The 22,702-nt window shown below is 47.2% G+C and overlaps 2 protein-coding genes across 2 annotated transcripts in view; one reads left to right on the top strand and one right to left on the bottom strand.

The window, feature by feature from the left end:
- Positions 1-22,702, top strand: part of wnt5b (wingless-type MMTV integration site family, member 5b) — a 60,842-nt gene that overhangs the window by 25,004 nt on the left and 13,136 nt on the right. The window contains exon 2 of the mRNA XM_076030179.1: positions 6,044-6,120. The gene's annotated coding sequence lies outside the window, so the exon portion shown is untranslated. The remainder of the gene's footprint in view (positions 1-6,043; positions 6,121-22,702) is intronic.
- Positions 10,111-14,424, bottom strand: LOC142890873 (F-box/LRR-repeat protein 14). Its single transcript, XM_076030177.1, has one exon. The coding sequence runs from the start codon at positions 13,314-13,316 to the stop codon at positions 12,114-12,116; it is 1,203 nt and encodes a 400-aa protein (XP_075886292.1). The 5' UTR covers positions 13,317-14,424; the 3' UTR covers positions 10,111-12,113.

Below are 22,702 nucleotides of genomic sequence, written 5' to 3' on the forward strand. Positions count from 1 at the left end.
GAGGAAGGACGAGGAAAGGAGAGATGTGACACTTTATTGGTGTGTGTGTGTGTGTGTGTGTGTGTGTGTGTGTGTGTGTGTGTGTGTGTGTGTGTGTGTGTGTGTGTGTGTGTGTGTGTGGGCATGGATACATACTGATGCGTGTCCTCACATGCGTCTTTCTGACCACGACGCATTAAAACTTTCACCAGCTGCAGACGCAGCAGATGGATTCAAACTTCGTCCAGATGAATCGCATTATTTATTTTTTTTACATTTTTTCACTGCTGGAAAAGTGTTTTCAGCGGGCACAAGCAGTTTTTACAGACATCATGAAAGCATAATGCCACAACTCTAAGCTTCCTTTAAAAAAAACCGACAGTCTAAGTGACTATGAGCTTTGCTGCTGCTGGCAAAAGGACGAGCGCGGCTGTTTCTTCCCACAAGGATGTGATTTGTTGTCGCTTCGCTCTTGGCTCTGTGGCGACGGCTCCGCTAAACCCCGGTGGCGAGCCGCGATGGGCACCTCGACCTCTCACCGCAGGAAGGCCCGAGCTGCTGCTATGTCGTAAAAACAAGAATATTGTCCAATCGCAGTCCAAGTTTCCCCCACTCCCGCCTCCCAACAGGCTCTTTAACTGGATAAACCAAACTGGAAATTGCTGAAACTCTGAGCGAGCGAACGAGCGAACGAGCGAACGAGCGAACGAGCGCAGGCGACTGCGCCGCCCACTGAGGCGCCTCGGCAGCAGATGCAGGTGAGGCGTGTTGCTCAAGGGCACCTTGGATTGACTTTGTGTGTTGTTGTTCCCCACCCCCCACCCATCCCCACTTTAAAGCCAGTCATGGGATTTGCACCGCTGACCCCTCCGGTCACAATCCTGCTGCTTTCTCCTGGATGCCCGGAGGCTAAGCTTGCTGCAGTTTGCCCCCTTTTTTTCCTCTCCACGGAGATCCTGCAGCACTCGCACAGTCAAGACAAGATACGCTGAACCATTCGTGCTGATAAAGACGGAAAGACTGGATGTGATTTTCTCCCCGAGTGCTAAAATTTGGGCCAGAAAATAATTTTTTTTTGAAGCTCTTCCGCATCCTGACACTCTGTCCGCCGTCCATCGTGACGTTCAGACGTCCGTTTTAGCCGCCGTCGCGCAGAGAGAAAAAGCTGTGATATTGTCCACATCTGACAAAAAGCGTTGCATTCTGTGCACGTCTGGCGTGTGTGATTATTTTTTTTATTTATTCTTTTTTTTTAGGGAGCCACCAAACGACGGCAGGATCGCACGCGTGTTAACAACGTCACCTCGTGTCTCCCATTGTCAGGGCCTGGCTGAATCAAGTCAACCGTGTGTGTGTCTATGTGTCTGTGTGTGTGTCTATAAGCGGGTGTGTGTGTGTGCGCACGCGCGCGTGCCCGCGCGTGTGTGCATGCGCATCTGTGCCAGGACGGATCAATATGAAGTAATCAATAGGAGAAGACAGCTAGAAGGACCTTGGGGACAGCAGATACACACACACCTGGCCGACACACACACACACACACACACACACACACACACACACAGCCCCTCTTTGTATTCCATCCTCAGTTCTACTCTTTATCTTCGCTCCCTCCTTCCTCTAACATCTCTTTCTTGGTGCTTCTCTGCATTTTAAAATCTCCTTTTCCCACAAACACACTCGTTTCACCCCCCATCCCACCTCCCCACACACCCCTCTCGCCAACCCCGAATTCCTCTGCTGCACAATTTATTTTTATTTTTTTGCTTGGTTACAAATAAGGGGCGGTTTGCCTCGGACGTCTTCTGTCTTGACTAGACGGAAGTGGAGGCTGAATCCTGGAGCAGGGCTGACTGGACTCGGCTGCTGGCGGCTCCTTCGCCAGTCCGATCACATCTGTCGGTGAGGCGGCGGCGGAGCGCGAGGTCTGTGTGGCTCCGCAGGGAGGAAAGTTCATCCACCGGTGCACATCTGCGCGCAGCCTGCAGCGTGCATGCGCCCCGATTTCAACGCAAGCTCTGGCGAAATCGGAGCACGTGCTCGGAAGCCGGAGAGGTTTCAATTCCATGTGAATGTAAATTCTCCCTCTTTTGAAATTCAAAGACGGTTTATTTATTTATTTTATTTATTTATTTTATTTATCGGGGTCGTGGCGGGGGGTGAACTGGGAGCAGAGGGGACGTGCAACTGCGAGCAGCACTTCACCTTGAAATTGCACCACTTGCAATCATGCAACAGCCATAAAGAAACTCGCAACATGAGGCCTGGCGTTGCTCGCAGCCATAAAAAAAAAAATGGTCTCGATGAAAAGCTGTTTCTCTGCAGAGACATAACTGATTGATGCAACCTGTCATAACATTTTCCAACATGAGCTCCGGTTTGTCTGCTTTATTAATCATGTAGTTTGTCGGTTTAATTGTTTTGGGGTTTTTTTGTTTTTTGTGCCAAATCCAGCATGAGCAGCGCAGCTATCAGCAGCCACTCCACAGTTCTGGCGGACACCGAGTCAGAGGCACTCGCAGTTCAATTCACTCAATATGCAAATTGAAAGTCTAATTCATTTACTGGGAGATAACAGTGCTACTCTCACTCTCTCTCCCTCTCTCCCTCTCTCTCTCTCTCCCTCTCTCTCTCTCTCTCTCTCTCTCTCTCTCTCTCTCTCTCTCTCTCTCTCTCTCTCAATAATGCCCTTAAAGATGGAATATCAAATAAACTTCTAATGGGGGATCCTCCCGTGGTTTGAATGTCCACTCCCTGGGTGATTTGGAACGAACAGGAAATGAACCGCCTGTCGGCTTCAGTCCAATTCAGAAACTCTTATTTCCATAAATACTCTCCGTGCATGAATACTTTCATGGTGCCCTTTTATTTCGTCTGTACAAGATCGATTTATTTGTGCGCCATGTCTGGCTTAATTTAGAGCAAATGAAATGATTTGGATTTTTTTCTTTCAAATACGTCTCTCTTTTCACTCTGGCTGCCTTGACGTCTTTTTTACCTTTTCTGGTCTTTTGATTAGCTCATTCGATTTAAATTGTTTTTTTAGGGGGGTGAAATCTAATCTTTTAAAGAAACAGACACTCCTGATGCAGTTTGTCTTGAGCAGGCACCGGTTTTACAATAATAGGACACGGCTAAGCAATTCACAGTGACAACAACAGATTGGTCGGACTGATTGTGAAAGGTGGACAGTTCAGCCAGTCAGTTTCCAAGTTTTCTTTCTTTTCAAATGTTCCTTCCAGAAAGCAGATACCGTCTTGAGTACTTCCTTATTGTTATTGTTATCATTCTGTTATTGCTTTCGTAGGTTCAACTGTGGTGGCAAATGTTTTCTGGAATGTTTTCTGGATCTTCATCCCTTTGCGTCTCTCTTATTAACAGCAACAGCTGCTTTGTCGTCATCAAGTGATTGGATACATATATATATATACTATAAAAATACATGAAAACTCCTTGATATTGTGATTAAATCTTTCTCTTCCAAATGTAGTTGTTCACACACCACGCCTCTGCTCCTGCAGTTTGTCTCTCTTTTCTTTTTCAGCCCGCTTCTCTTCCCTTTTTGAGAAAACACTCGACAAATTTAAAACCGAGTAAAGAGAATGTGAAAAGTGCCCCCCTTCCCCCGCCTCTCCCTCATTGGTGCCTGAATGACAAGCTGAAGTGACAGGAAGGTACAGAGAGAGAGAGAGAGAGAGAGAGAGAGAGAGAGAGAGAGAGAGAGAGAGAGAGAGAGAGAGAGAGACGCACGCGCAGACAGGAAGCACACACGAGCGAAAACCTCGCCTCCCACGCTGCCAAAACACCATCTCACCTGACAAATTACAATGTGTGAGCGTTTTTTTGTTGTCTCTCTCTCCCTCGCTCCCCCTCTCTCTCTTTCTCTGTGACATTGCAGGTATCTGTCACATCCCTGTCAGGGCTCCGCATTGAAATTTGCACAAAGAAACCCAAAATGAACCGGCGTGTCATCTTCCTCTTCCTCTTCCTCTTCCTCTTCCTCTTCCTCCTCTTCTTCCTCCTCCCCTCCATCCGTCCTCTCCCGCCTCGTCTCCGCCGGGTATTGTACAGCGGAGGAGCAGGAATATGGAGCAGAAGTCAACATCACATGCTGCATAATTCCCCGTCTCTCATTGTAATTGCCGGGGCTTTCCATAAAAGATTCAGCGATGGGCGTCCATGACGTGATTGCGAATGAAGCGCCGGCCTCGTGGTCTTAAATAAAAGATTCATCGGGGCTGTTTTTGCTGTAACCGTTCTGATGGATGGAGAGCCTGGAAACAAAACTCTAAGAGTCTGTCGCGACGACTGACGCCCCGGCCACGGAAAGCAATCCGATGAGCGGCGCGTGGCCATGAACGCAACTGTTGCCTCACAGGCAAAATGGCCCACAGCGGTAAACGGCCTGTTAACGGGAGGTTTTTGTGATAAATTAGGCCTAATAAACAGCCAAACGCCCGGCGGGGCTGATAAATCATTCGCTGCACCAGGAAAAATAAAGCAAAATGGTGTTGGAACAATAACATTTTGATTAGTGATTAATCGTTTTCACTGTGACAAAGCTCAGTTTCAGCCCAATCTCAAATGTGAAAAAAAAAAAAATCCTGGCCTTCTTCTGATTCTTTCGTGATTTTACAATTGAATATGTTTGGATTGTGTTCGTTGGCTGCCAGCGCATGTAGACTTTGGCCTCTTGTGTTTTTCGCCGCCACCGCCTCTCTGCACCTCTGGGGACGATGGTGCCTCTCAATCCACCAATTTTGTTCCAAATTAAAATATCCTAATAAATATTTGAGAGAAGGAAAAACTATCTAATTTTAATTCGAATATGTTTTGTGTCGACGATTCGCAATTGAGACTCTGGAGGGAATAGAGTCTATTGACTTTTCCACAATCCCCTGACATTTCCTGCAGCTAGCGAGGTTGACAATTAGCTAATAATGGGAGGGCTTTCACATTATTTTCATGTCACCTTCAGGATGAATCATAATAACTTTGGTGTAAGGGTGACTTTTTATTACCCTCTTTTAATTAGACCAAAAAAATAGGGCCTTAAGACCTGATTCCCTTATTACGCCGGGTGTGTTGAATAAAAGATGCAAAAATGTGCAAATCACTTGGTGCTGATAGATACAAGGAATGCATCAGTTGTTATTGTTGTTGTTGTTGTTGCTGTTGTTAAATATATATCTGACCATTGTGTCACAAGGATGTTAGAACTTTCACTATCGATCTGTCCAACTCCACCATACTAAAGGTTCATATAAGTTTGCTGAAGTGTTTTTCCTTTTTGTTTTGCCACAAACTCAAATTTGTATTATTATTATGCATATAATTATATAATAACAGCTAAAGAAATAGTTGGGGAGAGAGTCGTGGCTGCTTGAATCCATCAATTAATAGCCAACTAAAGAGTCGACATCCCTCCTCCTCTGTTCCCAAACTGCTGCTCTCTTTTTTTCTTCTTTTCCATCATTTTGTCATTTGGAGAATTTGAGAATAATTTTTTGACCTCCACCAAAACTGGTACCTTTTGCAGGAAAGCGGCTCATTACTTGTGGAATGTGCTCTGCAGAGGTGTACGTGCCTGATGTCCAAGTGAAAATAATTAGCCGGCCGGCCCGTCTGGCTGCAGACGCCTGAGAGAGGCGGCGCCAGCAGGATTTCTGCAGCAAAACTTTTTAATACCTGTGTGCCAGCGTGTTCATTTAGCCAACTGTTGGTGATTTACAGTCGAGACGCTGGAAATTAAAAGAGTCTTGTGCGTGTGTGTGTGTGTGTGTGTGTGTGTGTGTGTGTGTGTGTGTGTGTGTGTGTGCGTGTGCGTGTGTGTGTGCGAGCTTGGATGGTATTTTAACATGGCTAGCCGACTTCTAGCAGCCCACAGTCAAACAGTGACTCACAGATTCCTCTCCCCCTCTCTCTGACCAGTCCCACTTCTTCCTCGTCCGTCTCCGACTTGAATCCTTTTTCTTTCTCTACCTTTTTTTCCCCTTAGCTTTTTCCCAGCTTTGTCTCTCTCTATGCCTGACCGCCCACTCTGTTTCTCTTTCTCTCTGCCCAGGTTGGCCGCAGACTACAGCAGATTCAGGACGGATTTTCTCTACTTCCCCCACCCTTCCTTCTGAGACCTGAACCTCAGTAAGTTACAGTACAACTGCACCACTTTACAACCTCCAGTTCTGTTTTTTTTTTTTTTTTAAACATATAACAGCGTCACAAATGTTTTACGTGGATGTTTGTGAGGTTTATGTCCCGGAGGGTTCAGACAGACACACATTCTATCCCTTATTACATTCCTTGAGGATCACACTGCCTTTGAATTGCCTTTTTTGTGATATATAATGCTGTAAAAATGGCTAAGACAGACTTGGTTTCCCTTCGCTTTGCATAGTCGAGAAGTTCAATGCACCTTTGTACCAACACTTACACATGGAAGGTCGTTTCAACATTATGAGGCGGCCAAATCAAAAGCAAGGCCAAATGTCCTGTAGCTCCTGATAAAAAAAAAGGAAAGTTTACACACACACACACACACACACACACAGGCAGACCCTGAGGGCCCCTGGGACTTCAAAGAGCCGTCTACTGTACCTCAGCAACACCTCAGCACCAGGTGCCGCAGAGAGGAGGAAGGAGGGGCGCTGGAGGGTGGAAATGGTGACGGGGGAAGAAGGAGAAGAAGGAGAAGGAGAACACAGAGGAGAGAACATGGGGAGGGAAATGAAACTGGAGAAAAGAGAGCCATAAGAAGTGAGAGACAAAAAAGTGCTGGCAAAATCATAGTGGAATAAGTTAGGATGAAGCAAGATGGAATGAAAGCCGTGACAGACAGACAGACAGACAGACAGACAGACAGACAGACAGACGGGCGAGCGGCAGACTAAAAACAGTCGCAGTCGAAGACAGGGAGAGCGTTGGGGGGGGGGGGCTAACACTCAGATGCTAATACCCCTGCTACTTTGTTGTGAAGAACCCCCAGTTCCCCTTTTAATGGCGAACTGTTCCTTTAATGATGGCTGTAAAACACACACACACACACACACACAGAATAAGACACACACACACACTCACCGCTGTTACTCTACGCCTGACAGGAAATGCAGCTCAGATCGCAACACGACGAGTCACAATTTAACTTTTACAACTTGCAGGGGAGCTGAGAGGGCTGGTGGGGGGTGGGGGTGGGGGGGGCACGGCGCACTGCTGCATGCCAGCGTTTAAAGCATGAAAACATTTTGTCAGTGACCTACATGGGGCTGAAGTGCAGAGCCTCTGTGCTAATTTTGGTGCATTTTTTCTTTCTCTTTTTTTTTTCGAATTCGCTGGTCTGGAAGCTGTCACTCACGCAGACAGGCAGGATGCTGCGGGTTTGAAGCAGGAGATCACACTGAAAGCAACATTCATTCCCCCAACAATAAAACCATTTGGTGCTTCTTCTTTTTTTTTAGGCGGGGGATGGGGGGGGGGGTAATTTCTTGATCACCATGGCCCGACTCGGAGTGAAACCTCCGGAGTTGCAGAAGAGAAGCAGCAACATTGCTCAAGCATTCGGCTGGAATTCAGCTGCACTTTCATCCTCAGACGCAGAGCTGAGCTGCTGAACATATTCTGAATCATCTGAACAGGCTGCCACGGCCACACTTTCAGGTCGGACTCCACGAATCCCGCTCAACAAATGAGTCCGTCTGTGCAGTCAGTCAGTCGGAAGCCGCAGCCAGCAGCAGGTCTGATTGGCTTTGCAGAGACGACGAAAAACATGGGGGAGGAAAAAAAAAGCGCTCAAACTCAACACAAGTGGATTGTGCGTTTTTGTTTTTTTTTCCGTCAGCAGCGAGCGCTCGCAGGCCCAGAGTGGTGTTTGACTTTGCAATTATTAGCATATTTTAAAGTAAACTTGCAGTAAATAGGTTGATATATGATACTGGGTGAGAACGCAGCCTGGAAACATCCTGGAGTGAAGCTCTGCAAGCTCAGTTCACATTCGGCTCGTCTCTTTTTTTTAAACCGCAAATTGAGATGAAAGTTGTACAAAGAAGAAGAAAAAAAACTTCGAGGACGAGTGTGCATCCTGTTCACAGATTGTTTGGGGGGGGGAAGTTTCTCCGATGATGCAGGATTTCTAATAAAGATGCTTCTTCAGCAGAAGGTGGGTGAGGGAGGGTGAGGGAGGCTCACTTCCCCTTTGCTGATGTGTCGCAGAGCAAGACGCGGCGGCGCGCGCACACATAGTCGACCCCGGTGTGGTTCTCCAGGAGCCCAGTCTGACCTCTGACCTCCCTGTGGAGGGTGGCCCGGACAAAAAGAGATTGTCCCAAAGGGGATTAATAAAGTATCACATTATCATGTGAATGCAGCTGATTTTATCTTTGTCAGTCTGCATTACAGGCCTGCAGACCCTTATTATTTTTTTCTCGCTTGAAGCGCCTAAGCGATCCGCATCACTCCCAAGACCTTCCTATCAGCTGGGGGGTCCCACGCCTGCAGGCTGACTGGCAGCCCTGTCACTGGCCTCCCAGCTTCCCTGCCAGTTTATCAGCAATTAGCTCTACATTTGTCGCGTCACCGCACCTTCAGCTCCGGAGCTCTGCCGCTCTGCCTCTTTTTTATTACGTCAGCAGGAGAAAAAAACACAAGAACAACATATCAGGGGATTGGAGATGGAGTTGCAGGGTTGTGGAGTTCTCTCCGAGGCTTTGAGGCCATGCCGTCAGATGTTCTGAGGGATAAAAAGCGGGACAAACTGCCGCCAGCAGATCGTCCACCAACTCAAGAGGACGGCGAAAAATGCTGACATTTTCCCTTCTTCTCTCCGTCCTCTTTGTTTTGCGTCCCTCTGTTTCGCTCTCCTGGTCCCCGTGGTCAACAATCCCTCCACCGGGCCTTTACCCCCCGCAAAATCCCCATGGACGGAGAGTCAGGGGAGGGAGAATGCTTAAACGCTCTGAATGATGGTGTGGAATGCTAAAAAGTGTGTGTGTGTTTGTGTGGTTGTCGAGGTGGGGGGACGGGGACGGGGTACTGGGGAGGAGTGTGTGTGTGTGTGTGTGTGTGAGAGAAAGAGTGTTAGGGAGGTGGGTCTCCTGCCCTAGGATCTGGTATGCGTGACTGAACAAGAGGAGGAGAAAGAGAGGAAAAAGAGGCAGGGGGGAGAAAATATCCCTCACCGAAAAACTGCCTTCCTAACTTCTAAAGACAGACAATGGCTACTGACTAGTCTGGCAACCCTCTGTGCGTGCGTGTGTGTGTGTGTGTGTGTGTGTGTGTGTGTGTGTGTGTGTGTGTGTGTGTGTGTGTGTGTGTGTGTGGTGTCACTTCACACACAGAACACGTCCTGATGGAAAGCAGAGAAGGGGATGGAGGGGGGGGGGGGGGATCTGCCCTGAGTGACTCTCGATCTCATTACGCCGCACATGCAGCCACACAGGAACAGCAGCTCCTGCCACATGTGGAAGAAGATGAAGAAGTAGCAGTGGAAGAAGAAGAAGAAGAAGAAGAAGAAGAAGTAGCCGTGGAAGAAGAAGAAGAAGAAGAAGAAGAAGAAGTGTTGTAAAGAAAGAAAGAAAGAAAGAAAATAACTTCAGTGAAAGCCATAAAAATCCCCAAACACCCTGAACTCTGCAGCCCTTGAGACCTTGAAACTTAAATGCGGCACTTAAAAGTTCCAGGCCAGTTCAGCTTGAACAGGTTTAGTTGCTGTGAGCGAGGGGGATGGGGCGCTGGCGATTAAAAAAAAAAAAAATAGCAGGGGAGAGCAGCTTCCTGTAATAAACGCCCCGGTGATAATTAATTACACAGGCGCTGCAGCCAAATCAAGACGGCAAGCATCCATTTTGAATCTCCTCGTAAATAATAAAGCGACACAACAGATTTGTTTCTTTCCCCCCTGAGCCTCCTTTTTAAAAATAAAGGCGAGACTGCGGCGCAATGCGCGGTGGCGCTGGCGGCGTGTGGGTGGTTATTTCGGGGGCGGCGGCTCTCAAAGACGAGCGTCGTTTGTATTAATTGGGAAAAACATAATCGTCTGAAAAAGGCAGCAAGAGCAGTGAAAAATAACACAATGTCCGGGCACCTCGGAATAACAGAGACAGGCTGCAGCGACACACAAGTATAGTCCACACAACGCTCTGCTTTCATTCATTATATAAATATCTTTAATTGTTTTTAACCTTGTAAGAATATAAAACAATTTAATTTTGGGATTCTGCAATTTTTTTCCTTCTTGCTCTTTACAAACACATAATATACAGTACATCTTTTTATCTTTTTACTTGTCAAACATACACGCACGCACACACGCACACAGCATTGTCAGCAGGACGCACATCCGTATATTAATTTTCTAGCAGGTCATTGCATTACATTAAGACGCACGCGGGCACCCACGAGCTCCCTTGTGTGTGTGTGTGTGTGTGTGTGTGTGTGTGTGTGTGTGTGTGTGTGTGTGTGTGTGTGTGTGTGTATTTCAGTGTGCGCACACGTGTGTGAATGTGCGAAAGAGAAAAAAAAAAGGGAGCCAGAGACGCCTACAGCGTGTAACCCGAGACAGACGGAGAGAGAGAGAGAGAGAGAGAGAGAGTGAGGACGAAAAAAACAACAACAACAACAACAATAATAATAATAATAATAATCGATTGGTCCTCATTCTAAGCATGTCTCAAAATGGATTCTGGGTATTTTTTTTATTCAGGGAGTCGTGGAGAAAAACAGGAGGAGTTGGGGAGGGTTGGGAGTAAGAAAGCTACCTGCCTCTCTCTCTCCGCTGAGAGCAACATGAACACAACCTGCGCCTGCCAATAACGTGGGACCAAAAATTTTTAAAGAAATCAAAAATGAAAAACCCTGATTTGCTCTGATGCTGACATAGGAATCACTTCAATTTGAAGTACGATGCTTCTTCTTGTGACATCTCTTTACATTTCCACCCAGCTCCCTTCGCAACCAGACACACCTGGTCCCACCTTTATAAAAAAGAATTATTTTTTTTTTAAATGGACTGGACTGGACTGGATGAGTCGCCTGTCACACACAGGGTGCAAGTCCTTCACGGACAAGCTGCTCATTTTAACCCACACATTTCTTTTTGAACGCTGCAGAGCTTTATCGACAACAAGTCCCGAAGGGGCATTCAGGTTGAATTTTTGATGCATTACAAACCAAAAAAAGGCTCTACACTTATTTATTTTTTGCTGAGACGTCAACCACTGACAGTTCGCTCGACCACTCTCTCTCTCTCTCTCTCTCTCTCTCCCGGTGGGGAAAATCATTGCTGTTGTTTTTTTATGCGGGTAAATTAGCAGAAGGTAGGTGAGGTCGGGTCCTGGTCTCTTTTTTTTTTCTTTCCTCCAGCTCTGCTCATGACGGCTAGGGCAGGCAGGCAGGGCAGGCAGGCGGGGGAAGGGGGTGAGGGAGGGAGATGGGGGAGGGGGCAGACACAGTCCCTTTAGGCACATTTGCTCTCTCTCACTCTCTCTCTCTGTCTTGCTTTCTGTAGTTAATTTTCCTTGCTTTTCAAAAGAAACCGAAAAACAACCGCACACGAGGTAGCCAAATGTTTTTTCTTTCTTTCTTTTTTTTAGGCGTGATGGCTGTAGCGTGACGACAAAATCATTACTGCTAAAAAAAAAAAAAAATAATAATAATAATAATAATAATAATAATAACGATTTAATCAAGTTCCGTTGCCCCCTCTGAGCCTCTGTGGGATGTTTAATTTCAGGGAATATTCTGGAAGCAAGCGCGTCAGTTGTGTGAAACAAAGTCAGCGTTGGGTTATTCCGCATGTTGTTCAGAGTCGCAGTTAAGAGTCAACGTGAGATCAAAAACTACCGTTAAACTGGAATATTAGGTTTTGCATCCTGGCAGGGAAGGGTATCGAGTCATGTCGAAGCACTATTTGGAGTCCGGCGTGACTGAGACAAGGAAAGAAAAACATTGGAAGATAAAAAAACAGAATCTGGTCACATGGGAGAAGCACACACACCTTCCAGAGGGGGAAAAGGACGGTTTTCTCAGCTTCTTGTAAAATACAGAAAAGGAAATGTACCCACCGACCTCTTCCCCCTCCACCCACACCTCTGTCTCCAGCCAACAGACCAAAATAAAACCAAAAAAACAAACAAAGACACTTCCAATCACCTCACTTTCTCACTCTCTGTCATCTGCCAGAGTCCCAGGTTCAACACTTTAAGGCAGGGGAGCTGCGTGATCCTCTCCAGTCCCCTCTTGGTGATCTTGGTACATCCATACAGGTCGATGCCCGCCAGCTGGGTCAGGTGGTCGGCTATGAGCTCCAGCCCTTTGTCCGTGATGCGCACGCACTGTCCGATGTTGAGCGTCCTCAGCTCGTGCATCTGCCGCACCATCCGGTTGATGCCGTCGTCGGAGATGTGGCACGAGCACAGCGACAGCGACTTGAGCTGGTAGAGCCCCTGGGCAATGTACGCCAGCGTCTGGTCGCCGATCTTGTCGCAGAAGGACACGTCGAGGCCCGAGAGCCTCAGGGTGCCCATGGCCAGGTGCATAGCGCCCGTGTCGCTGATGTTGTCGCACGAGCGGAGGTTGAGGCTCCACAGGGAGGCCATGTGCGAGAGGTGGATCATGCCCGCGTCCGAGATGCCGCCGCAGAAGCTCAGGTTGAGCACCCGCAGCTTGGCCAGCCCCTTGGAGATGTGCTTGAGTGACAGGTCCGTCAGCTTCTGGCAGTCCTGCAGGGTCAGGTACTCCAGGTTGAGGCAGCCCTCGGCCGCGCTGCGGGTCATGCCCGCCAGGTGTCCGATGCCCACGTCCGAGACGTGCCTGCAGGACCTCAGGTTGAGGCTCTTGAGCCGGTGGAGGCCCCAGGCGATGAGCAGGAGCCCCGTGTTGGTGATGTTGCTGCAGCCGCCCAGCTCCAGCACCTCCAGGTTCTTCAGGTACTGGGCTATCCTGCCCAGGCTGGAGTCGGTGATCTGCTTGCACAGGCTCAGGTTCAGCACCCTCAGCGACGGGATCTCCTGCACAAACGCGTGGCCCAGCCCGTTGTCCGTCAGGTTGTAGCAGCCGGACAGGTTGAGCGACTCAATGTTGGGCATCCCCTGGATCACGTAGCTCAGGCTGCGGCGCAGCGACAGGATCTGGACCCTCCGGATGCCCCTGGCCTGGAGGCTGGGGAACAGGGAGGGATTGGCCCGGCGGAGGTGCAGCTTGGCCTCCACCCCCCTCCACACGGACTTGTGGTAGGACGCGTCCCTCCAAGCCATGCACACTTGGGCGACCCTGCCTTTGTCCCTTACGTCCAGATAGCTGAAGATCATGGCCAAAATTTCCGGGAAGAGGCACGAAATGTGCGTCTCCATTGTTTATCAAACCCCAGGCATATAAGAATTAATACTCCACACCTCCTCAAAGCTGAAAAGAAGAGGAGGGAGCCCGCTCAGGCAGCCCGCTCTCTTGCAATCGGGCAAAAGTAGCAGCGGTCCCACTTATCCGACCAAGTAGATGAAATGAAAAGGAACAGGAAATAAGAGTTGCGTTTCCTCCTTCTTTTTCCCCTCAAATTCAACTGTGCAAAATCGATCCAACTCTCTCCACGAGCCCACGTGATCCGGTCTGGTTGCGCAGTAGGATTCAAATGCATTTCACAAAAACATTTTTGAGAATGAAAAACGAAAAACGCGTTTATTCCTGCCTCTCTCTCTCTCACTCTCTCCCTCTCTCACTCCGCCAAAAAATAGAGGAAGGAAGGAGGAGGAGAGGAGGAAAAAGCGTCAATCCGTCCCCCCTCTCGCTCCTTCTCTCTCTCAGACGACGCTTCCTTGTGTGATACTCACAAAAAGCCGTCCTCTCTCGGCCGAGCGGGGATCCAGTCGGTCGTACATGTCACAAAACCGGGGGGAAAAAGTTCCGGAGAGAGAAATGAAAAAATAATAACGATGATCAAAAATTAAAAAAAAAAAAAGAAGAGGAAAAATTCAAACGCAGCACTTAGCTTCGCCGCATGTTCAGAAATCATGTCCACACGGTGTATGTGTTGTGTGCGCGCGCGTGTAAATATATATATAAAAGCAAGAGGAGGTGGAGGAGGAGGAGGAGGAGGACAGAAGAAGAAAAAATGGTCGAGCGAGCTCGGCTTTGTAGGCAGGAGTGGGAGAGAGAGAGAGGGGCGTCCGGAGCTCAAAGCCTTTGTCTGCTCTTTTCAAACCGACTTGGCAGGGACGCCGGCACTCCGGCGGCTCGGCCGGGGGTGCGGCCGAGTCTCCGCGGTAATGTCGGGTGGGTTTTTTTTTTTCGCCCACAAAGAGAACCGTCGATTCGGCGAGGAGTAAAGGTTCGCACACTCGGTTAAACCCCCCTCGAGCGAACAAACACGCCCGGCGGTCCGACGTACCGCGAAGCTTCGACTTCGGTTCGCCTCGGCTCTCCGCGCTCCGCTCCCCCCTTCGGTGTGGCGCAGTTGGTACGTCCCGCCTCAGCTGGAACGGTGCGAACAGTTTCCCTTGGAAACCAACTTCTTACAATTCAGTTCACTTTGGGCTTTAACCCTTTGAGCGGACCACACAGGAAACGCGGTGCCAGCTGGAGGAGTTCCTCGGCGCTGTCCTCGCAACTTGGCATGGAATAGTTTTTATTTTTCGACTGTAGTTTTTTTCCCTTTGCTTTTGTTGTTGTCCTCGCTTTAAAAAAAAAAAAAGAAGAAGAAGAAGAAGAAGAAGAAGAAGAAGAAGAAAACAGCCTCTGACAATTATTCAGAAAGGCCAAAGAGGAAATTACAGTGTTATTTAGATAATGTTCCAAACTATTTTCTCTTCTAACCTCTGCATTTTAAAATTATTTTTAATCAGTTGAAAATGTAAAATAAATTGCATATAATGAATATACATATTTTGGTGGTGGCCCCATTAAATATCAACAAGGTAAATATTTCTAAATGTGTCTTGTTTATTTAAATGAGAGAAAATTAAGCAAATAGCCAGCAACACTATTACAGAAGTGACTACCGACTTAGAGTGAACAACATAAAAAGCAATAATAATAAGCAGTCCAAGTTCAAAAAAGCACATGGGATGAATTGCACAGACTTTTTCTTGTGTTTTGTGCTTTGTCAATCCAATTATTCAAACTCCAGACATTTGAAACAAACCAGACTACCATTGCCGAGATAGCAGTGACAAACAAATACATCACAGTGCATTAAAGACATCTTACTAGTTTTTTACCAAATTATATTATTGAAATTAAAATCATATTATTCCTCGCTAACTGTAAACTCTAGTGTCTCTGTTATGTCTCTAATAAAGTGGCAAATAAATCAACCTGAAGCTCCTTTTTATATAAACGACGTTGAAAATGTTTTTATACGCCACTGCAGAATATGAAATCAACCAATGGGGGAGGATGAAAGAATATGAACATATCAGGTCAATTTAAAGAACCGTTGTGTTGTTAATAGCACGTTATACAGTATTTATTGCAGCATATTCAAACACATTCCAAACACACCAGCATTCACAGTTGCTAGCGTGATCCCCCTGCAGTGGGCCTCCTCCCTCAACCACTGGGTCTCTGTGAGTGTGTGCACACAGGAGCTCACATGCATGTGTGATTTTTTTTTTTTTTTTGTTGCGTGTAAACAGTGTGTTTCCGCCTATAGGCTTGCATCTCTTCCTCTGTCTGTACGCAGCCAGCTGTGTGTGTGTGTTGTGTGTGTGTGTGTATGAGAGAGAGAGAGAGAGAGAGAGAGAGAGAGAGATAATATGACAGGGGAGCCGTTTGCTGTAGGCAGTGAAGTGTGGCAGAGTGGTTGAGAAAGAGTGAAGGAACAGAGGGAGGGAGAGAGGATGAGCAGATGAAGAGGCACCGAGGAGCAGCGATATCGGAGAGAGGCAACAGTGATCGGAGGAAGATAACGGCAAGCGAGCAAGAGAAGCCGCGGAAACAGCCACGACTCTTCTTCTCCTTCCCTCTCCTCCTCTCCACCTCTCCTCCTCTGGCCCTCGTCCATAAGTCTCGCCACACCAAGTTCAACATTTTATATTCATTTTTTCCTTCTCTTCACGTGGCCCAGCTGAAGCACATTTACTACAGGGAGGCGTGTAACGATCTTCATTGCATGGGGATGGGTCTCTTTGTGCACATTCTCTCCTTATTCTCCACATCTCCAAACATCTGCCACACGGCGTTTTCACCAACAAACAAACACAATAACCAGGAGTGGAATATTTAGATCTCTCCATTGGAGAAGAGCAGTGCACGCCAAAATGTCGCAGTCTGGCTACAGATTGCAGGCTGCCGGTGGAAAGTTAATATCTGCATACCTGTGTGTTATTTATTAAGTGTGAAAGCATGTGTTGGTGTGGCTCGTTGCATCAGGTGCAATCCATAAAGTCAAGTCAATGGAAATCAAAAGATCTTTTTTTTATTACGCAGAGGGCATTAAGTCAGGCATATATACGGCCTATTTCAGCCCGCCTCCACCAAGGGTCAACCAAGACGTTTGTGAAGTGTTCAAACGCTAAGTGTCATTGGCGCATAGCATTAAGGAGCCGGCCCTTAAAAATGTCACACTCTGCTTTTACCTTATATCCTGTAACTTCATCAAGGGCAAAAACAAAGCAGTTAACTGCGCCGTCCCCTGTGGCTGCCAGCGACTATGTCCTTGGTGCTCGGGCACAGACTGTGTCATGCATTTTCAAAATAGAGATCCCTGACGTGAATACCAAGCTGCATAATGATACTGCAAACACCTTGAACAGTGCTGGGGGATTAACAGCAGCTCTGGATTCCGTGTATGGTTCTAGTGGACATCCAGCCTGGTCACTGAGCTCCTCGAAAAAAAAAAAAACCTGTGCATTAAACATCCTGCACTATTGATCACTTCCTGTTTTCTTGTGGGAAATTTCTGTTTGTTTACCTTACACAATAGTGTAAGAAGGGCCACCTGGTCCTGTGCAGCGCTCACTTTGCACAGCACACCAGACCACTCCAGCTTCAACTCTGAAGTCCTATTCATCCATCTTGCCAACCTCCAGCAGAAAACGTCTTTAGCTGGTGCCAGTTTAACGTGGATCCCACAACCAGTGGGGAGTTTTACGCGTGAAGCGATGGGAGGTATGAGAGGAAGAGCTTTCCACTCCAAGCTGCTCTGAAAACCCCAGAGGACCAGGAAGAGAAAAAGCCACAGGGAGCTGCAATCAATGCTTGATGCCATTTGCACGGATACTGCTGGCTGACATTTTTATGATAACACAAGAGCAAAAAATAGGCTTTTCTCTGTGGACGTGTTTCTGCTTTGATCCCGACTGCCTTTGGCAAGAATAATAACACGCTGGCATGCAACTGCTCACCAAAAGGGGCAAGCACGCAGTTAATGCTCGCACCAATAGGATGCCCAGAGCTGGTCAGACCAATCTGGTTGGTCCTGCAGGAATGTTGTGGATAGAACTTCTGTCCTTCCGACGGGCTCTCAACTTTAATCCAAAAGCTTAAGGAGTCGTTCCAGCTGGCGCTCCAGGTTAGGTCGCTTTTGGGAGGTCACTGGCATTTTTCCTTTTTCCTGCTGAAAAGTGTTTGTTCTGACGATGCTCTCGCGATGCTTGTCCTCATTGGCTCAGAACGAGCAACGACAGGAATGAAAAGTTAAAGGAAGGGGAAAGTCAGAAGAACATATAGAAAACAGATGGGAGGATGGGGGGGGGAAACAGAGGAGGCAACTGCATCCGAAAGCTGTGAGTGACTACTCACTGCATGACGTGCCTGCTTCTGTGTGTGTGTGTGTGTGTGTGTGTGTGTGTGTGCGTCTGTGTTCTGCTCGCACCCTGCTGCTGTGTGTCATACTTCTCAGAGAGAAAATAAAACTGCTCAGCACAGGAGAGGAAGGGATGGTTGGGTAAATGGGATGGATGGAAGGAGGTAAAAGGGGTAAGAAAAAATAGAGGAGCGGGTCAGGGGAGGAGTATTTTTAGAGCGTCCCCTCAGTCAGAGAGACGAAGCAGGGGAGCCACCCGCTGGCTTGCGAATTTTGAGGAACAGCGGGCAGACGTGTGGCAGCAGCGAGAGGAGATGTGTTGAGACGGCAGCAGTGACGTCGTAGCGTCCCAGCTTGTTTACGCCGGGATCTTTTATTCTCTCCCAACGGGTCACTCATCATGTGACCCACCTTGATACATGTGGCTATGGTGATGGGGAGGGGGAGGATCAAGCTGGGTAATTGCGCCTGCCTCGTCAACAGCACAACCTTTGCCGCAATTGTGCTTATTCTGCTCGGGTCGTTGACTAACGTGCATATGTTAGTCGGCGACCCGTGTTATATTTCTACATATGTATTTTATATAAGCCAACGCTTTCAAAGCCAACTCTTAAAGCCAGTCCAACCCTTTTGTTTGAATGCGTGTGTGTGCCCTCCCACTGTACCCTGCTGGTGTTAAATCTTTAATGCTTCTGCAGGTGTTGCCTTGCTTCACCGAAACTTCACCTATACACTGTGGTTAAACGCATGCGTGCATGTGCGCGTGCGTGCGTGTGTGTACCCACCTTGAAGGCTCCTCTGTTCCCCATTTCTCCACCCGCTCCCTCTCTCGCAAGTCGTGCAGCACAGGAGGAAGCAGGCCTTTACTGCACAGTTTAGCGAGAGATAACACCACCCCACAGTGTGATTTTATTTATTTAGTTATTTATTTTGAATTGAATGGTGCTGTCTTTTGTGAAGTGAGAGGAATGGCCACATTCTCTGCAACGCAGCAGCATCTGCCTCCTGCGCGATGACGTCCAGCGGGGAGCTTTTCCCCCCCGAACGTTGCAGTAACATTAACTCAAGTCCTTGTGCTTTTCTTTCCATCGCTACATATTCTCATCTGCACCACTGAAATTTTCACCAAAGACAACGCGTGGTTAACGTAACAATAACAAATGCTTTTTTTTTTTTTAAATCTCCTCCTTTATTCTTTCACACTCCTCTTCTTCCTCACTGTGTGACAGTTCCTCGTCCGTGTGTGTGGGCGCATGTTTCCTAATGCGCTTGGCTGCTCCGCTTTGCTCTTTGCTCCGCACAGGCTGCCTAGGTGTGCGTGCGTGTGTGTGTGTGTCTCTCTCTCTGTATGTGTGTGTGCGCGCCCTCAACAATGCTTTTGTTTTCTGCCAGCCTTGCAGTCTAACATAGGAGGTTTTTCAACCGTGTGCTCTCTCTTTCCCTCACTAGTCAGCATTTTGGCATTTTCTCAATGCGCTCTGTCAGTGGCTGGCATGAATGGGCTGCATATTGTTGCTGTGTGTGTGTGCGCGCGCGTGCGTCTCGGGTATGTGTGTGCGTAAGTTTTATGGGGAAAACATCAAAACTGAGCTCCTTTTTTTTTACATTTTGACATGCAGCCAGCGCTCACGTCAAACCACTTGGGTAAAGTTTGACAAAAGATAATCTATATTTTAAACATGCTGGCACCACAAGAGGATTATGGATAAAACATGAGTTTGGATAAAACTTTGAAAGTTTGGGGAGGTTAGAAACTATTTTGGTAAAATTCACAAAGACTGTTGTTATGATTAGAAATTTCTCCTCATCTTCTTGTTTCATCCAAATTGACGCTCTTGGAAGAAACTGCAAATCCAGTTACGACAGTAAACATTGTCATAAACATGCTACAGAAGCAAGCAAATAAATAATAATGAATGGGATACACTTCAAATAATGTTTTTATGTGGGGAAACCAATGTCCTGTTTTTAATAATCATGCCAGCAGAGTTTGAATGTATAGACAAGAGATTTCAGCATAATAAGATGACAATGTTTTTTTTTATTTTATCTAGCCTTTATTTTACCAGGAAAGTCCCATTGAGATTATAAACCTCTTTTCAAAGGGAAGTCCTGGCCAAAAGGCAGCAATTTACTATCAACGGTTACAGTAATTTTTTTTTTTTTTTTTTTTTTTAAACAGTTACAATATGAGGAGGTTGTCTCAAGTTATTTTAGTCTGGATGCAAAGCCATTTAAAGAAATGAGCTCAGTCAATTTCCAGTCTTTTTGCAACACTGTGTGCATCTGTAAGAAGCTCTGCCACAGCTACACGCCTTTGGTGAGGACAAGACGACGCCAGACACGCTGCGGAGAGTCCAAAGAGGCGATGATGTATGTTCGAACTGTCACAGTTAAGAGACAAGGGAGTTTGGGAACAGCTGGGTGCACTGTCGGAAAGTGCAGACAGGGGGGAAAAGGAGAGGAAGATGAAAACATGAAAGGCGGATGAGTTTGACTTTCACGCAGAGACAGAGAGAATGTGGAAGGGGAGGGGGATGAGAGAGGCGAGCTTCTTCGCCGAGTCCCAGAACAAAGCAGAGGTTGGCGATGTAAAGAAACAGATGGCGACGCGAAAGATGTGCGAGAGTGAGAGAGAGAGAGAGAGAGAGAGAGAGAGACTGAGCGAAAAGAGCGGGGAGGAGAAGTGCACGGAGGAGATATATTTAGAGAGTGCGAGTGAGAGGAGGGGAGAGAGTTATAGCCTTGCAGCGAGAGGCATGACTCATCTTCTGCCAGCTGACAGAAGGAAGGATGGATGGGTGGAGGAGGAGAAAGAGGAGAGAGGAAGGGGAGGAGAGTAACAGGGGACACAAAGGCCGCGTCCCAAATCGCACACTCCCCTCATGATGCAGCGTGCATGGATGACGCTGTCGCAAATGTCAGTGGACAGCCTGTCCACTTCTTCCTCATTGACTTCTTCAAACGGCAAGATGCACACTTTGTTAAGAAAGCACAAACAACATTTTGTCAAATATAAATGAACTGTGAAAGGTGGCTTTTCTTTTCTTTTCTTTTTTCAAGATTGAAATTCCGTTTCGACCTGATTTCTCGACATTTTTTCGAGTCATCTCGGACAATCAGCTCTAAAAGTTGGGATTTGGGCTCAGTCTGGCACAGCCTCCAGCCTCCAGCCTGCAGCCTCCCGCCTCCGGTGGGGTGAAGCTCGGCGGACTTAGCTGCCAGGCTGCAGCTGGTTTCCCGGCAGGACGGAGCTGGCGCTGCACGTCTGGCACTGCGGGCAATGGGAGAGGGGTGGGGTGAGGTGGGGTGGGTGGTGGGGGAGAGGGGGTGGGGTGAGGCTGCTGTTAATCCAGAGAGGAGCTGCCGACTTTTCTCAGGCGTTGCTCCCTGTTGCATGGCTATTGCTCATATCCTCCAGGGACATGTCCTCTCTCGCTCCCCGATCTCTGCCTGCTGCCTGTGTGTGTGTGTTTGTGTGTGTGTGTGTGTGTGTGTGTGTGTGTGTGTGTGTGTGTATCCATTACTTGGTCACTCCCTCTTCCTTTCACCCACTATGTTCTCCCTCCTATGTCTTTCTTTCATCAGCCCGCTCCAGCCAAGTTTTGTGTCAGTGCCCCCTCCCTCACTCTTCCTCACCCTCTCTCTACCTCCCTCACCCTCCCTTCCTCCGAGACATCCTCCCTTCCCTTCCTCTTCACCTCCTCACCTCCATCGCTTCAGGCTAGAAAGAAGCAGGCTGCAGCTCGACTACTCCTCCTTGTGGTTTCAACAGCACATCACAAGCTGCCAGACTGGAAAACAGCGCAGCGCCTCCTTCAGTGCCAAACTGTGCTCACACGGCGTCACACGGCGTCACACGTCTCCCTTGAACGCACCATCAGTATTCAGAGGACGTGGTTTCTATTTGTGGTTATGTTTTAATACACGTGAAATGCAGTTATTTGAGGCAGGCTAGCCTGACCTGGATGAAAAGGTGGCAGTCAAATCCATCTTGTTCTATTTTGTTGCTGTATCCCCATTAAAGACGAGGTAAATTGCTGGAAAGATGGCTGACTGATTTTGCAACGTACTAATTTGATTCAGTTTCTTTATATCTGATGTCAGGCACTCTCTTAATGCTCATTCCTCATTGGCTGGTTAGATTTCAAAATTGCAGGTCTACAATTTTCTGCAGTTACAGTCAGTGTTGTTGGGATTACTCCAGAAAAGTAGTCCCAGTACTGATTACTCCTTTAAAAGTAATCTAATTACTTCTTTAACCACTTTGTTTCATAAGTAATCAATTACTAATTACTTTAGTTAGAAAATATAAAGTAACGTTGACAACGACTTGTTTCCTGCACGTAATCGCATATCCATGACGTTGCATGCACGGCTGCATCATCAATCTGTAACGTAATTGTTTTTGGTTGTTTTTTCTAAATTTCAGACATTTTGTGGTTAATGAGTATTTTTAGCTTGCAAAATATTTCAGAAAAGCAACGGAATCGTTATGTGTTAAAGTAATCGTGATATAATTACCAGTTTTGCCACAGTAATCCCATTACATTACTCTGTGACTAAAAAGTTTAATTACAGTGGTAGATTACTCAGTAATAGATTACTTGCCAACACTGGATACAGCTGTTCAACAATTCATTACACATCATCCATCCATTTTCTATATTAGAAAATGTATAGAAAAGTAATGACCCCAAGTGGGTTTAGAAAATGGATGGATGGATGGGTGATGATGATGATGATGATGATGATGATGATGTGTAATGCACTCAGGGTAGCAGGGGTCTGCTGGAGCCTATCTCAGCTGTCATGGGGTGCACGCTGTACAAGTCGACAATTCATCACAGGGCCACATAGAAAGACAAACAACCTTCTTCATCATCATCGTCATCACTTTTACACCAAGATTACAAAACTAGTACATTTATTATGCAAACATATTTTGGTATTTATTATCATTTTTGCGTTTTGGCATCGATTGTGTTAATATACATG

Source organism: Nelusetta ayraudi, unplaced genomic scaffold (genome assembly GCF_046127955.1).
Source record: "Nelusetta ayraudi isolate G7.1 ecotype Tasmania unplaced genomic scaffold, CSIRO-AGI_Nayr_v1 ptg000027l, whole genome shotgun sequence".
In the NCBI taxonomy this organism is placed as follows: domain Eukaryota; kingdom Metazoa; phylum Chordata; class Actinopteri; order Tetraodontiformes; family Monacanthidae; genus Nelusetta; species Nelusetta ayraudi.

Bases quoted from the DNA above. Each gene is read 5' to 3' on its own strand.
- LOC142890873 (XM_076030177.1), bottom strand. From the start codon at position 13,316: ATGGAGACGCACATTTCGTGCCTCTTCCCGGAAATTTTGGCCATGATC.